This window comes from Macrobrachium rosenbergii, chromosome 18 (assembly GCF_040412425.1).
Source record: "Macrobrachium rosenbergii isolate ZJJX-2024 chromosome 18, ASM4041242v1, whole genome shotgun sequence".
In the NCBI taxonomy this organism is placed as follows: Eukaryota; Metazoa; Arthropoda; class Malacostraca; order Decapoda; family Palaemonidae; genus Macrobrachium; species Macrobrachium rosenbergii.
Genome location: NC_089758.1, coordinates 7,417,247 through 7,431,733, shown reverse-complemented (window position 1 = coordinate 7,431,733; position 14,487 = coordinate 7,417,247). Strand labels below are relative to the sequence as shown.

At 38.6% G+C, this 14,487-nt stretch overlaps 1 protein-coding gene across 6 annotated transcripts in view; it reads left to right on the top strand.

Moving 5' to 3' along the window:
* The window catches only part of LOC136848076 (syntaxin-7-like), a 46,327-nt gene that overhangs the window by 11,636 nt on the left and 20,204 nt on the right, over positions 1–14,487 (top strand). For all 6 annotated transcript variants that reach the window (XM_067120252.1, XM_067120250.1, XM_067120247.1 and 3 more), the window contains exons 3-5: positions 2,413–2,482; positions 7,115–7,259; positions 12,553–12,649. In XM_067120252.1, the coding sequence (XP_066976353.1) occupies positions 2,413–2,482; positions 7,115–7,259; positions 12,553–12,649 (312 nt within the window). The remainder of the gene's footprint in view (positions 1–2,412; positions 2,483–7,114; positions 7,260–12,552; positions 12,650–14,487) is intronic.

Below are 14,487 nucleotides of genomic sequence, written 5' to 3'. Positions count from 1 at the left end.
TTTAAGGATAATGGGTTTGACAAACTTCTACACCATATAAGGGCAGATTAAACCCTATTAGAGACGATATTAATAATTTTGTTCGTTAGGGGAGCAAACACTACCTTTTCTAAGTGTTCTACCTTTTATTCATTAGTTTTTTGGTCAAATTAGCACATGTAATCTCAGTTTTGATTTATTACCTTGTTGTAGGCAATTATTCTTTATGAAAAATTTTAGCGGGTGTACTCACCCACTGAGATCAAGTAACAGCAACAGAATGGGCTCGACATCCAGAAGTTTGCAGCTGGTAGTGGGCTGCGGGGATCCCTTTTGACTGACCTATTTGAGACCAAGTGGAATCTTGTTTGCCAATTTATTGTTCACCGGTGAAAGATCCTCTAGCTTGGGCAGTGGATATCAGGCTGTTGCCTGGTCAGGTCTGGATTATTTTATGCCTTTCATCCTTTTGCTATGATTCAGGGAGTCATCAATGAATTAATGACTGTAAGTTGTCTCTTGGTGTTGGTTATCCCAGGTGGCCAAGGAAGGCTGGGTTTCCAGTTTCATTCAGTGGTGGATAGATATGCCCTTACTTCTGCCTATCAGGAAGACTCTCCTGAGGCACCCAAGAGAGGAAAGGTTCCATCACAACCCCGCAGGCTGCAGATGCAGCGTGGAGGATAGGTTCTGGTGCCACATTAAGGGATTTTTCCAGCACCTGTACCTCTATAAACAACATAATAAGGTTTCTGTTTTTTCTCAAACTAGAGAGCCATGTTGCTTCGGCTCTTAGGCTTGTCCAAGGACAGAGGCATGTAGAGGTCTTTCAAGGCTTCAAGGTGGAGTTTCCCAGGTCTTAGGTACTCATTTTACCGTGGAATATGTATGCAGTTCTTGTTGCCCCTTGTCGAAATTTTGGAGCAAGCTCCTTGTAAAGGGGTTTCTGTGGAAACCCTTCACAGTAGCCTTAGCTACAACTAAGAGAGTGAGGGAGCTACAAGCTTTGTCAGTTAAAGTAGGCATTGCTAAGACAAGGCAATTCTTTTCTTTTTGTCTTATTTTGAGCTAAGAATGGGTTTAGGGCCAGGTCCCTACCTACGACAATCTCTTTACCCAGCTTGGAGTCACTAGAACCTGAGGAGTTTGACCCCTTTATGGGGTCAAGGTCAAACTTTTCAATAAGGACTTTAAAATTTTGCATGAATTGCACTAAAGATATTAAAGTTGATGTAAAGAATATATTGGTAGTGTATGGAAGCCAGAGCTTTCAATGGGTGTCAATGTAATATCCATTTTATTAGGTCTTTGGTTAAGGACTCTCAAGCTCATTTGTATCGTTAATGGAAGGTTAAGCCACTTGACATGGGAGCAGTGGGTACAGCTTTTAAACCTGAAAAGAACTTATCCTTGGATAAGTTACTAAAGTGACTCAGTGGCCTGGTAATTCTGACTTTGCTATGATTTATCTTTGAAGTGCAGAGATTCAATACAATTATTGCAGAGCATTAGCTCCTCTGGTTTGTGCAGGGAATATTATGTCCTGAATCGATCAGTAGCCTTTTTCTGCCACTGTTTTGTAGACCTAGTTGTGGTTTTTGGGAATCTTGGATAGAATTAATGTTGAGTATAGGGAGTGTACCTCCTTGTACAGGTAGGTACCGGTTAGTTGTCCATTGTTGGCTCTGCAGGGTTTTATCACAGTAACCCTACCCCTCCTTCTGTTGAAGGGTCACCTTCCAAAGAAACTTCAGGTGTCTTTATGATTAGGTTCTTGTACCAGTGACAATCCCCCTAAGGCGGCAGTAATAGCCGAGGGATTGAATTCACTAGGTAAACCAACACTTTGTTTTGTATATAATATTTTGTTACTGAGTAGCCTTTAAAGGGTTGGCTGATATCCACTTTGCCCACTTCCTTTTTCAAGTATGGATATCAGCTATATAATGGAGAGGTAAGGTTCACTTAAAAAATATACATACTGTACTTAATTTAGTGTTTATTTTTTAAATACTTACCTCTTCAATATACAGTTTGTCCTCACTGCCTCCCCACATTCAAAGTGGACAGAAGTAGACTGACTGGCTATGAGTGTTTGTACCTGTTGGTCCTCTGGAAGGGGGAGGCAGAAGTACTGTAGATGGATAGAAAATGGATATTCATAGAAAACCAAGTGTTCTCATTTTTGTTTTGCAAATTTTCAAACTCCTGCTGGCGTGGAAGTAAAAGCTATATAATGGAGAGGAAAGTATTTAAAAAGTAAATACTAAATTAAGTATTTGTTTCCATGTGTTTCTTTTAAATACATAGCTTCATGTCTTTTCTTGTAGATGAAGAATTTTTTCATTTAGGTGATTTGCCCTTTTTGGGATCATACAGTTCGTAAGAGAAAGGTATAATTATACTCCTTATTAAGATATTATTTATTTTCAGTTAAATCTATGCAACAGTTAGTCAATCAACTTGGAACAGACCAAGATAATCAACAATTACGAGCCCAGTTGTAAGTATACTGTACATACTTTTATATTACTACAGTTCATGCCACCAACTTAGGGATAGAAGCCATAGATGTTTTCTGAAGGGAAGGAACTGTAAATTTTGAAAAACAGAGACAAGATATGAAACTTGAACATAGCTACTGGGCTTTAAGGGTAGGCGGTTCAATCCATAACTGTCCATCTTTAGTTTTATCTTAGGCTGTTGTTGTTTTGTGGTTTTCTAGTATTCAGCAATATATTGTGCTTCCTTCATTTCATCTAGTTTTTTTTAAATGCAAATATTTCACCTTTTCTATCATTTATCTTTTCCTTTCAATTTATTTATTTTTTTTCTAAGTAATATTGTCATCCAGATGTTCATTTCCCTCTTTAGGTGTTTTTTTTTTACTTTTTCAGCCAGTTGTTATTGACTGTTTTGTAGTGAGTTTCATTTTGTTGTGCATAATCAGTAGCCATTCATACTTAACCCTTAAATGCCAACTGGACGTATCATACGTCGACTAAAATTGTCTGTTGGGTGCAGTGGGCGACTGTACGTCGACTACAAAAAATTTCAACCTTCGTCAACTTTGACTCAACCGAAATGGTTGAAAACGCAATTGTAAGCTAAAACTCTTACATTCTAGTAATATTCAATCATTTACCTTCATTTTGCAACAAATTGGAAGTCTCTAGCACAATATTTCGATTTATGGTGAATTTTTGAAAAAAACTTTTTCCTTACACCCGCGCGGTAACTCGGCCGAAAATTTCAGAAATTCTTTCGTCATTTTGTCGTAAGTTTTGCACTGTTTTATATTAGCCGTTACATAAAGTTTTATATATGAAAATGTGTGCAATTTCATGTAAAATACAGCAACATACAACCCATGGTTGTAGCTTTTATCAGTTTGAAAATATTTTCATATAAACCACGATAACTGCCAGAATTTCAACCTTCGGTCAACTTTGACTCGACCGAAATGGTCAAAAAACGCAATTGTAAGCTAAAACTCTTACTTTCTAGTAATATTCAATCATTTACCTTCATTTTGCAACCAATTGGAAGTCTCTAGCACAATATTTCGATTTATGGTGAATTTTTGAAAAAACTTTTTCATACGTCCGCCAGAAATTCTTTCGTCACGTTGTCGTAATGTTTGCACCGTTTTATATTAGTCATTACATAAAGTTTTATATATGGAAATGTGCGCAGTTTCATGTAGAATACAACAGAAAATAACTCATGGTTGTAGCTTTTATCAGTTTTGAAATATTTTCATATAAATCACGATAACTGCCAAAATTTCAACCTTCGTCAACTTTAACTCGACCGAAATGGTAAAAAACGCAATTATAAGCTAAAACTCGTACATTCTAGTAATATTCAATCATGTACCTTCATTTTGCAACAAACTGGAAGTCTCTAGCACAATATTTCGATTTATGGTGAATTTCTGAAAAAACTTTTTCCTTATGTCTGCTTGGTAACTTGGCGAACATCTCAGAAATTCTTTCATCACGTTGTCGTAATGTTTGCTTCGTTTTACATTAGTCGTTACATAAACTTTTATATATGAAAATATGCGCAATTTCATGTAGAATACAACAGAAAATAGCTCATGGTTGTAGCTTTTATCAGTTTTGAAATATTTTCACATAAATCACGATAACTGCCAAAATTTCAACCTTCGGTCAACTTTAACTCTACCGAAATGGTCGAAAAACGCAATTATAGCTAAAACTCTTACATTCTAGTAATATTCAATCATTTACCTTCATTTTGCAATAAATTGGAAGTCTCTAGCTAATATTTCGATTTATGGTGAATTTTTTGAAAAACATTTTCCTTACGTCTGCGCTGTAACTCGCCGAACATCTCAGAAATTCTTTCATCACGTTGTCGTATTGTTTGCACCGTTTTATATTAGTCGTTACATAAAATTTTATATATGAAAATGTGCGCAATTTCATGTAGAATACAACAGAAAATAACTCATGGTTGTAGCTTTTATCAGTTTTGAAATATTTTCATATAAATCACGATAAATAGAAAAAATTCGACTTTCGGTCAACTTTAACTCGACCGAAATGGTCGAAAACTGCAATTGTAAGCTAAAACACTTACATTCTAGTAATATTCAATCAATTAGCTTCATTTTTCAACAAACGGGAAGTCTCTAGCACAATATTTCGATTTATAGTGAATTTTTAAAAACATTTTTACGTCCGCTGGCGTTATTAATTCATGCATCATTTTGTGATAATATTTTCTCTGTGTTGCTTTGATCGTTTTACAATTTGTTATATACCAAAATCATCGCAATTTAGTGTACAATACAAAGAAAAAAAATATAACCCGTTAGCTTTAACCGTTTTGCTCACAGTGCGATTTGTATAAAATTATATTTGAAAATTTTTTTTTGCTGTCATATATTTCAATATTTATATATGATAATGATATTTTTTCATTTCTGATGGTTGCATACTAAACTTCAGGCAATGACAAAAAGGAGCCAAAATGAACTCTTAATCTTAAAACTAAGCGTGCTGTGATTTTTTGAAAAAACTTTTTTCCGCTTGTGCTAACTCCCGAACGCTGCGGCATCGGGAGACGTTTTTTGTAAATAGAGGCTCGGCGTTTAAGGGTTAATGTTACAGTACAGATTTATTAACTTGAGATAAGAGGCAGTCTAGTGTTTGTAGCTTCCACTCTTTTATGACTTAAATGTTATGAAGGAAAGTTTACAGACAGTAGTATGGTTTTTGTCATAGTTAGAGAAGGCATTATTGTAGTCTTAATGGAGAGATTTTAGGATTTTTGGAATACTGTACTGTACTATGTAGTATGTACATAAAGATTAAGTAAAATGTATGGAAGGGTTAGGTTCCTGAACTTTGCATATACTCAGAATTTACATTTGTCAAAAAAGCCTTCGAAGCCACTTTCAGACACCTTAAACTTCATACAAGGAATTACATATAAAAAAACACAGCAAAGAGCACATTTGGCAGTAGATGTTTATACAAGCTTGGTATAATAAATAAATGGCAGATATACTCAAGTGTATTTGTCTAAGTCTGTATAGTTATGGATGGTAGTTAAAGGGTAATAATTACTGGTAGTCTGGCAGTGCCTATAATGTATTTAATTTGATAAAGTTGTCTGAAATATTGTGCAGTTTTGATTAAATTCCTATAAATTATTCATTTTTTTTTATTATAAAAGCACAATGTTTATTTATACTAATAATTGATAATAGAGGAGTATACTTAAACATCTAAAATGCTTACTAAGTCCAATGATATTACAGTTAAATTGGATATGGAATGTACTTAAAAAATAATTGATGTTTCTGTAACTGGTAAATATATTTAAGATTCCACTTGTCTTAATCTTTCAGCTTTCTCATTTTAATACATAGTATCTGTCATTACCTTCTTATTGATCTAAAGAAACCCCTTAACATAATTAGACATAAAATTGAACATGTATTGCATTTTTATAAAGGATAATTAAATATGAGTTCGTATAAAGATACTAGTGAATGTAAGCATAGAGAGAGACAAACAGACATGGTCAGCATCCAAGCTCACATAGTATGATCAGCAGATGAAGAGGATGGCAAGGGTGAGGGAGATTTCGTAGATCTAGGCTTAGAAATGAATTGATAGTTAAGCGAGTAACACTGTCCGCTTTCTCATCATAAAATATAGTGTATATACTCAAGTAATATGCAGCTTCTGTTTTGCTGAAAAAACCAAGAGTTTGTCATTTACCTTGTGGACAGTTGAAGTCCAGAATTCTAAGCATTACAGAGTTAGTCTAGGTTATATTAAACATCACAATATTTGTTGATAAATGTCAAGTTTGAATATGTAAAATTCTATATCAGGCTGTATCTTAAAAGATATACGGTATAAATTTGATAATTGTTACAAAAGAAATGAAATTGTACTGTAGTGATGAATAAGCATGGTGAAAGTACATGTTCTGTTAACTATGGAAGAACATCAAGACATTGACGTAGTGTTTGCACTCTCATCTAAGCAATTGTTAATTTTTTATAAAAAGTTTTAATGTAACATAAAATACTATGATAAGGCTTAACATGTTATATAAATGCTCTTTCAAGTTATCAGCAAAAGCAAAATGAAAAATTCATTCAAAGGACAAGTAGGGGAGTTGTGTGTTGCCTTGCCATTGTAAATGGCTTGTCTCATTTGCCTTTTTCCCTTGTAATTTAATTTTATACAAATCCAGTTTTTTACTATTTTTTGCAATCTTATGGATCTCTGACTTTATGTATGTTGTGCCTTGCATATGTGGAGGAATTTCTGTATTCACATTCTGTTAACATTAGCTGATTGAGTAATGTTGTACAACTGAATCTTGAAATAATGGGCTAGTTTAGGTTAATTTTACAATTAGAACATAGCATATGTTGTGCAGTTAACAGAAAGCGTCTGTCTGCAGGGTGGTAACATTAATCTTCATTTTTATAGTTTTACTACTTATAAAGTATTGATGCAAGTTTTAGTAGGTTTGGTGCCTTGATTTATGACTGTAAACTCAGTAATATATTTCTATTTCTATCTGCACATTTTAATTTCCTGGGGCTTACAGTTCATCACTGAATTCCTTGCCTTTACAGACATCAAGTACAGCATTATACTAATGGATTAGCGAAGGATACAACTGTAGAATTACGTCAATTTAAATCTTTATCTGTACCTCATGGCCAAGATAGTCGAACGTGGCATATGCAGACAGAGCGGCTTACGAGAGAATTTACACAGGTGTGATTGAGATCTCTTTTAGTTTAAAGTAAATGGAACTTAATAGATTAAACAAAAAGATGAATATCATGAGTGACATTAGTTTATTTACAAGAAGGTTTTTTAGTTGAATATATAAAAGATAATTGAATACAAGAAAAATAGCATGCAAATGTATTTGGAAAGCAGCTTAATTTTTTTATAAATGAGAAAAAAATTATACTGCAAAGCTAAATGCAACTGTTTCTCTTTAGATACATTTTTTATATAAGTAACTTACCCAGTAATTACTTAGCTAAGAGTTTCTACTCGGCAGCAGCTTGAATTTTGAAAATTCTTGGTAGCTCTACTCTTTTGTTTATGTAGGTGACTAACCCCGCCCACTTTCAGGGTAAGAGAGGAACAACTCGACCAAGAGCTCAATTTGTTTCTGCCGGCTTAAGATCACAGTATTAAGATTTGCAGCTGAATTTGAATTCTTTGGTTGAGATCTTCCCTCTTGGTGCAAGTTGGTGGCTGCCTGTCTCACCGACTCTCCTAGGCAAAGTTCACTGCCATACTCCCCAACCCCAGGAAGAGGCATACTGGATGCCTAAGGGAGGTCAGTGGGGTCTGCCCACAGGTAGTTGCCCCCCTCAGTCGCACCTGTTATGTCCCAGGTTGTGACAAAGACAGCCACTGGAAAGGCGTCGCAGGTGTTCGTCATCTTTCTTTGAGGTCCGGAGACTTGAGTCTGAGTAAGGGACACCAGTGGCGTTTCTCAGACGAGTTGCGCTCCTGAAAAGATGTTCGACATTCAGGGATCAGTCCCCTCTGCTACCCAGCAAAAGGCATAGAGACCCCTCCAGTAGCCCCCAGCCGTCGTGCAGTGTGCAGGACAGTCCAGAGTGCTTTTCCCAGTCGGAACAACAATCAGTGATGCCTGGACTATTGTCTGTCTTCTAAGCATGCTTCGTACTTGGTTAAGCCTTCAGGGACGGTTCACTAGAGGTGGCCTCATTGTATGCCATGGGGATCCTTAAGAAAAGAGAACTGTGATTCTCTTTTACTTCCAAGGACGTCACATCTTCACACAAGTCGTTGCCTCTTTTCTCGCCCCTTGATGGTCTTCATATGTTTCCTCAAGCAGCAGTTGAAAAAATTGCCTCCCACCTGCATGAGAAGTCAATGCAGGATCTACATGCCCAGTCAGCTAGATGTCCTAGGGATTGGGCCACCACTACCTCCAAGTCCTCCTCTCACCTTCAGTCTCAGCCCTTTCGAGGTGCCCGACTTGAGAGCCGACAAAGGTCTCAATCTAGAACGCGAGGTACAGTTCGCTTTGCCTCACAAGTGACCAAAAGATCCTCCTCTAAACCTACCACTTGGAAGTGAGGACCCAGTCCTTCATGTGCCCGTAGGGGCCAGACTCAGCCTTTTCTGGGAAAGGTGGAAGGAGAAAGGGACAGAGCAGTGGGCAGTTCAAGTATTGAGGGAGGGGTATTGCATACCCTTCAAGTAGAAGCCTCCATTGACCAGCACTCCCATCAAATTAAAGGCCTACTCCATAGGATCGGAGAAGTTTTCTGCCCTATCAAAAGTAGTCTTTTCCCTCCTCAAGAAGGGAGCTATAGAGGTAGTGGAAGATGCCAAGTCCAAAGGGTTCTACAACCAGTTGTTAGTGGTTCCCAAGGCCACAGGAGGATGGAGGCCAGTCCTAGACGTGAGTGCCTTGAACTTCGTCATTAAGAAAACAGTTCCAAATGGAAACAACCCAATCCGTCCTTGCTTCCATTCGTCAAGGGGACTGGATGATCTCTCTCGGCATGAGGGACGAGTGCATCCATGTTCCTGTACATCAAGAGTCAAGGAAGTACCTGAGATTTTTCTGCGGGAACCAGGTTTTTCAGTTTCAGGCTTTGTGTTTTGGACTGTCAACAGCCCCACAAGTTTTTACTTGAGTGCTCGCCCCGATGACCAAGTGGCTCCACTTGCTAGGAGTCGAGATATCTCTCTACCAGGACGACTGGCTGATACGCTTTCCCACAAAAGAGAGATGCATGAAGGACCTTCAAGAGACTCTACTGTTGATGTAAGATCTGAGGTTATTACTGAACCTGCAAAAATCCCAACTGACTCCTTCTCAACAGATTCTTTATTTTGGGGGTGAGGATAGATACTCAGACTTTTCGGGCTTTTCCATCCCCCGGAAGAATAGAAGACTGCCTAACGAAAGCCAGTCTTTTCCTTCGCTCCAAACCTGTTCAGCTGCTCATTGAATGAGTCTGCTAGGCTCTCTAGCATCCATGGAGCAATTTGTGAAGTTGGGAAGATTGCATATGAGACATCTTAAATATTTCCCCAGGGTCAGTTGGGATCACAAAATAGATCAGGACTCGTGTGTGTTTCTGATAACAGAGGAGATCAAGGAAAACCTGTGGTGGTGGAGCTCCACAGACAGGTTGTCAGAGGGGAAGTCTCTCTTCGTTGTGAACCCCGACTAGGGTTGGGAGTTCTCCTGGGGGACAAAGAAGTTTCAGGGGTGTGGTCCCAACAGGAGAGAAACCTGTATATCAACTTGAAGGAGTTGAAAGCGATCTATCTAGGATTGTAATACTTTGCAGAGAAAGTTAGCAACAAGGTGGCGATCTATATGGACAACACCACAGCGTTGTCATATATCAGGCTTCAAGGAGGGACCCACTCCTTCTCCCTCTACGAGACGGGCAAGGATCTGCTACTTTTGGCAGACCAAAACTAAACCCAGTTAATAACTCGATTCATTCAAGGGAAGTGCAATGTGATAGCAGAAGAGCTAAGTCGCCACAAGCAAATCCTCCCCAGGGAGTGGACTCTGGACCGACGGGTTTGTTTTTCTTTGGAAGCTGTGGGGGGAGCCCACACTGGACTTATTCACAGTGTCCAGAAACCACCATCTTCGTCTGTTCTGCTCCCCATTTCCAGACCCCTTAGCTTGGGAAACAGATGCAATGTTGCAGAACTGGTCCAATCTGGATCTGTATGCCTTTTCTCCATTTGGGATGATAAGCCAGGTGCTCTTGAAATTTCAGTCCCACCAGATAGCCAGGATGACTCTAGTAGCTCCTCTTTGGCCACAGAAGGAGTGGTTCCTGGAGCTGATCAGGCTCCTTGTAGACTTCCCAGGACTCCTGCCAGCCATTCCAAGTCTGCTTAGACAACCACACTTCAGGAGGTTCCATCAGGGCATACCCACTCTGACCGTGACAGGATTTCGACCATCAGCAGACTTATCTGAGCGAAGGGCTTTTCTAGAGCTGCAGCAGAAGCTATCGCTAGATGTAAACATAAGTCTGCTGACAGAGTCTACCAAGCTAAGTAGGCGATCTTTATACTCTGGTGTAAAAGACGCAACATCTCCACTTTAGCTTAAGTAGCAGACTTCCTGCTATACTTTAGATCTTTCAGAGGCCTCTCTTCCTCAACTATAAGAGAGTATAGATCTAGGCTTAGCTCCGTATTTAGGCACAGAGGTATAGACATATCAGCAAACGAGGACCTCCTGACCTGATTAAGTTGTTCAGCACGACAAAGAGTAAGAGAGAAGAGACTTTTCCGTGGAACCTGGACCTAGTCCTCAAATGGCTTGCGAGTCCGCATTTCAAGCCCATGCATTCTTCATCACTGAGGGACCTTACTAAAAAGACATTGTTTTTGGTGGCCCTAGCTATGGCTAACAGGGTTAGCGAAATCCATGCGATGGATAAAAGGATTGGTTTTTCCCAAAGGATGCAGTGTTCCCTCCTCTTGAGTTTTCTTGCAAAGAATGAGAATCCAGCACAACCCTGGCCTTGTTCTTTTATTATTAAAAGTTTATCAGACCTCTTATGGACAGAAGAGGAAGAGAGAGTTATGTGCCCTGTAAGGGCTATTAGATATCATTCAGCAGACAGAAAAGATCAGAGGTCCGGTAAGTAACTTACAGTGCCCAGTGAAGAATCTGTCAAGGCCGTTGTCTAAGAATACATTCTCGTTCTTTTATTAATGAGGATGACTTAACTGTCTTAAAGGTAAGAGCCCATTATGTGAGGGCAGTCGCTACGTCGATAGCTTTTAAACATAATCTTTTCCTTTCTTCAATTCTGCAGTCTGCATCTGGAAATGTAGGTCAGTGTTCGTAATGCATTACTAGAAAGACGTAGAAACAGTCCACAAAAAATGCAGTACATTAAGATCTTTGTCTGTGGCTGACGTAGTGTTTGGTGAGGAAATGTAAGGAGTATTCCTTCTTTTATTTTATCTCTTCACCTTGACTCAGGGTGTTGAGTCCTAGGGGAGCCGGAGTGGTACTATGTACCAGGAGTGCCCACCAGTTTTTTAGTGTTGGGTGGTGGATATTTATTTTTTATTTGTAAGGTGTAGGTGACAGTATTTATTTTTTCTAGTTGTTATGTTATTGTACTGCACCCTGGGCAGGGACAATATTGTTTGCTTTGTTGGCACTCAGAAATGTCCTTCGTCACGAAAGGTTATGTTAATACTTCGTCAGCAGTCGGACTACTCCTTCACTGCGAAGTACCCACTTCAGTAGAGGCAATCCTGGCTATACCGCCACTCTGCTACAAGGTTGAGATGAGCGCCAACCAGAGGCAGTATCTACATGCAGCAGCTCTCTCACCAGGTAAGGAACAACAAACATTGTATCAATGCTAGACCATTTTTATTGTTCAAAAATTCATTAACCTTATTAATGTTTTGGGGTATATTATGTCCATGAATCCCACGGCCTGTCAATATGGATTCACCTAAATAATTACTGGGTAAGTTACTTATATAAAAATTACATTTTTATGATAAAGTTTTATATATACTTACCCAGTAATTATGGATGGAGCCCACCCTCCTGTCTTCACATGGACTTTTTGGGCATAAACAAATTGAGCTCTTGGTTGAGTTGCTCTTCTCTTACCCCAAAAGTGGGTGGGGTTAGCCACCTACATAAACAAAAGAGTAGCGCTACTGCGAATTTTCAAACTTTAAGCTGCCATCGAGTAGAAACTCTTAGCTGAGTAATTACTGGGTAAGTATATATAAAACTATTTTTTATCACAAAAATGTCATTTTTCTAGATATTTGCTGTCTTAAAGATATTTTTGTGATTACCAACCTATTTTTTAAATTGTACAGTATATATCATGGTATTAAGTTTTATATGTTGCAGTATTTAGGATTTCATCGTTTTCAGAATTGATAAAGATGCACATCTAAGATAGCTGTTGTATCATTATGGATTATCACATAGGCACTATTGTTTGTTACAGGCTCTTAATGGCTTTGGCACAATTGTTTGTTGCAGGCTCTTAATGACTTCCAAGCTGCTCAGAGACAGGCAGCATCAAAAGAAAAGGAAGCTCTCAAGAAAGCACGGGCTGACTCAGATGCACATTTCTTTGGTAAGCTATTAATGTCATTGCTTTTTTTCATATATGATATTTTATTTTATTTTGTTAGGTGTGTGTCTAGAAAAATGCTGTGCTTTAATCCTACCATCAGTTAAAGTACTGACAGGGACATGTTTTCAAAAACATAGAAATGAAATTCTTATTGGCAACATTTTCATTTTATCAGTTTGTAAATACACATTCATGTTGGTCATGATGGGATACTGAAAGTAAATCTTTTTAGAATACTGTAAAACTTTTTTTTTTTTTACAAAACCATCATTCATATTAAGCCTCATTGGTTGGTTTGGTTGTTTCCAGACACATTTTCTTATGTGTAGTAGACAGAAGAAGCAGAAGAACTAGAGAAACTATTCTTACATGCACTTCTTTGACCCGTTAGTAGATAGTAAAGTCCTCCACATTGTAGGTATAAAGTGGTGGTGATACTGCAAGAACAAGAGGATGGGAAGTAGGCACTCCACACATGATTAGTAGATTTATATTAAAAAAATTTTATGCTAGAAAAATTAGATCACTGTATCATATTCAGTCTAAATTATAATTTAGGAGAAGGTTGAGAAGTTGAGAGGTCCAGAGTTCTTATAAGGGTCTGGTAGATCTAACAGCTGTTTTGACTGTATGAGTCAGGAACCAAGGCTCAGGTAATTTTAATGGGGCACTTGAGTTGTGGAGATCCCTGGAGTACGGTAAGTTTTTATCAACTAACCATTCAGGTGAGATTTAGAAGCCCCAAACCCTGGACGACTAAATTCCTTGTGGATGAATTGGAAATGTAGAAGGGTAATGGTTAAAAAGAGGAAGAGGACTGCAATGCATATCCTGCTGATGGTTATACTTGTCCCACTACAATTAACAGTCCCAAAGAGTCAATCCCATCCTCTTGTGCATTAAAATGGAGGAAATCTTGATATTTCTTGTAAAGGGTAAGTAGAGAGGGCCCTGATTTCATGAACAGTCATTGTTGTCTGACTAGCCTTGTCTGTTGACAACTTGGCTAGGATTGGAGGTGACCTGTCTCTACCAGAAGGGTACATGTTCTTGGAATTGTGCTGCCTCTAGCCCATTGATAAAAGTCAGGAGTCATTAGTTCTCTGATTCATCTTTCTCTTCAAATGGTAGTGGATGGCTTATACTGGGGAAAGCAGAGTAGGTCCTCCAGATCATTGGTAATACACAACAAGGTTGCTTTTGGACGAAATTTTAATGATCGCATGATAAACGAGATCGGATGATACACAAGAATATACACAAATTACGGTTCTTTTGTATGCTGTATATTTTTGAGGTTCACTGAATGTTTTTGTTGGACATAAACTGTTTGTGTATTTAGGGAGCAAGCTTCAGTTCCAAATTCTAAAAAAATCCAAAAACTGAAACGATGTGTGGCGCTGCCCTCATAGCCACTCAAGAGCCAATGGGAGCTAATTCAAAAAAGTCCCGGATCATAGGAGTTGCTGAACCAAGGAGTGCTGGGTTTAAGAGGTTGGACTTCGGTGTGTGGTCAGGTAGGTTGGAGGTGTTCTGAGTATCCATTGGACAGTCATAGCCCCATGAGAATCATCTTTCCTCATTGTGGAGCAACTTATTACTAATATCAACTGAAATGTCTGGTATCCTCATCTGTGCAGATGAAGCTTGTCTCTTTTGATGTCGTGACCATTGCAGGTTGATGACCTTGGAGAAGGACAACGACTTTGGACAGGTCAAAGCAGGCCTGCTTACAGGAAGTGAGAGTAACCATAGCAGATGCAGACCTGAAATTTTCAGGAGTTTTAAAAAGCAAGGGCATCTTGGGGGTGGCTGGCTGGGAGCCTCTTGACCACCTG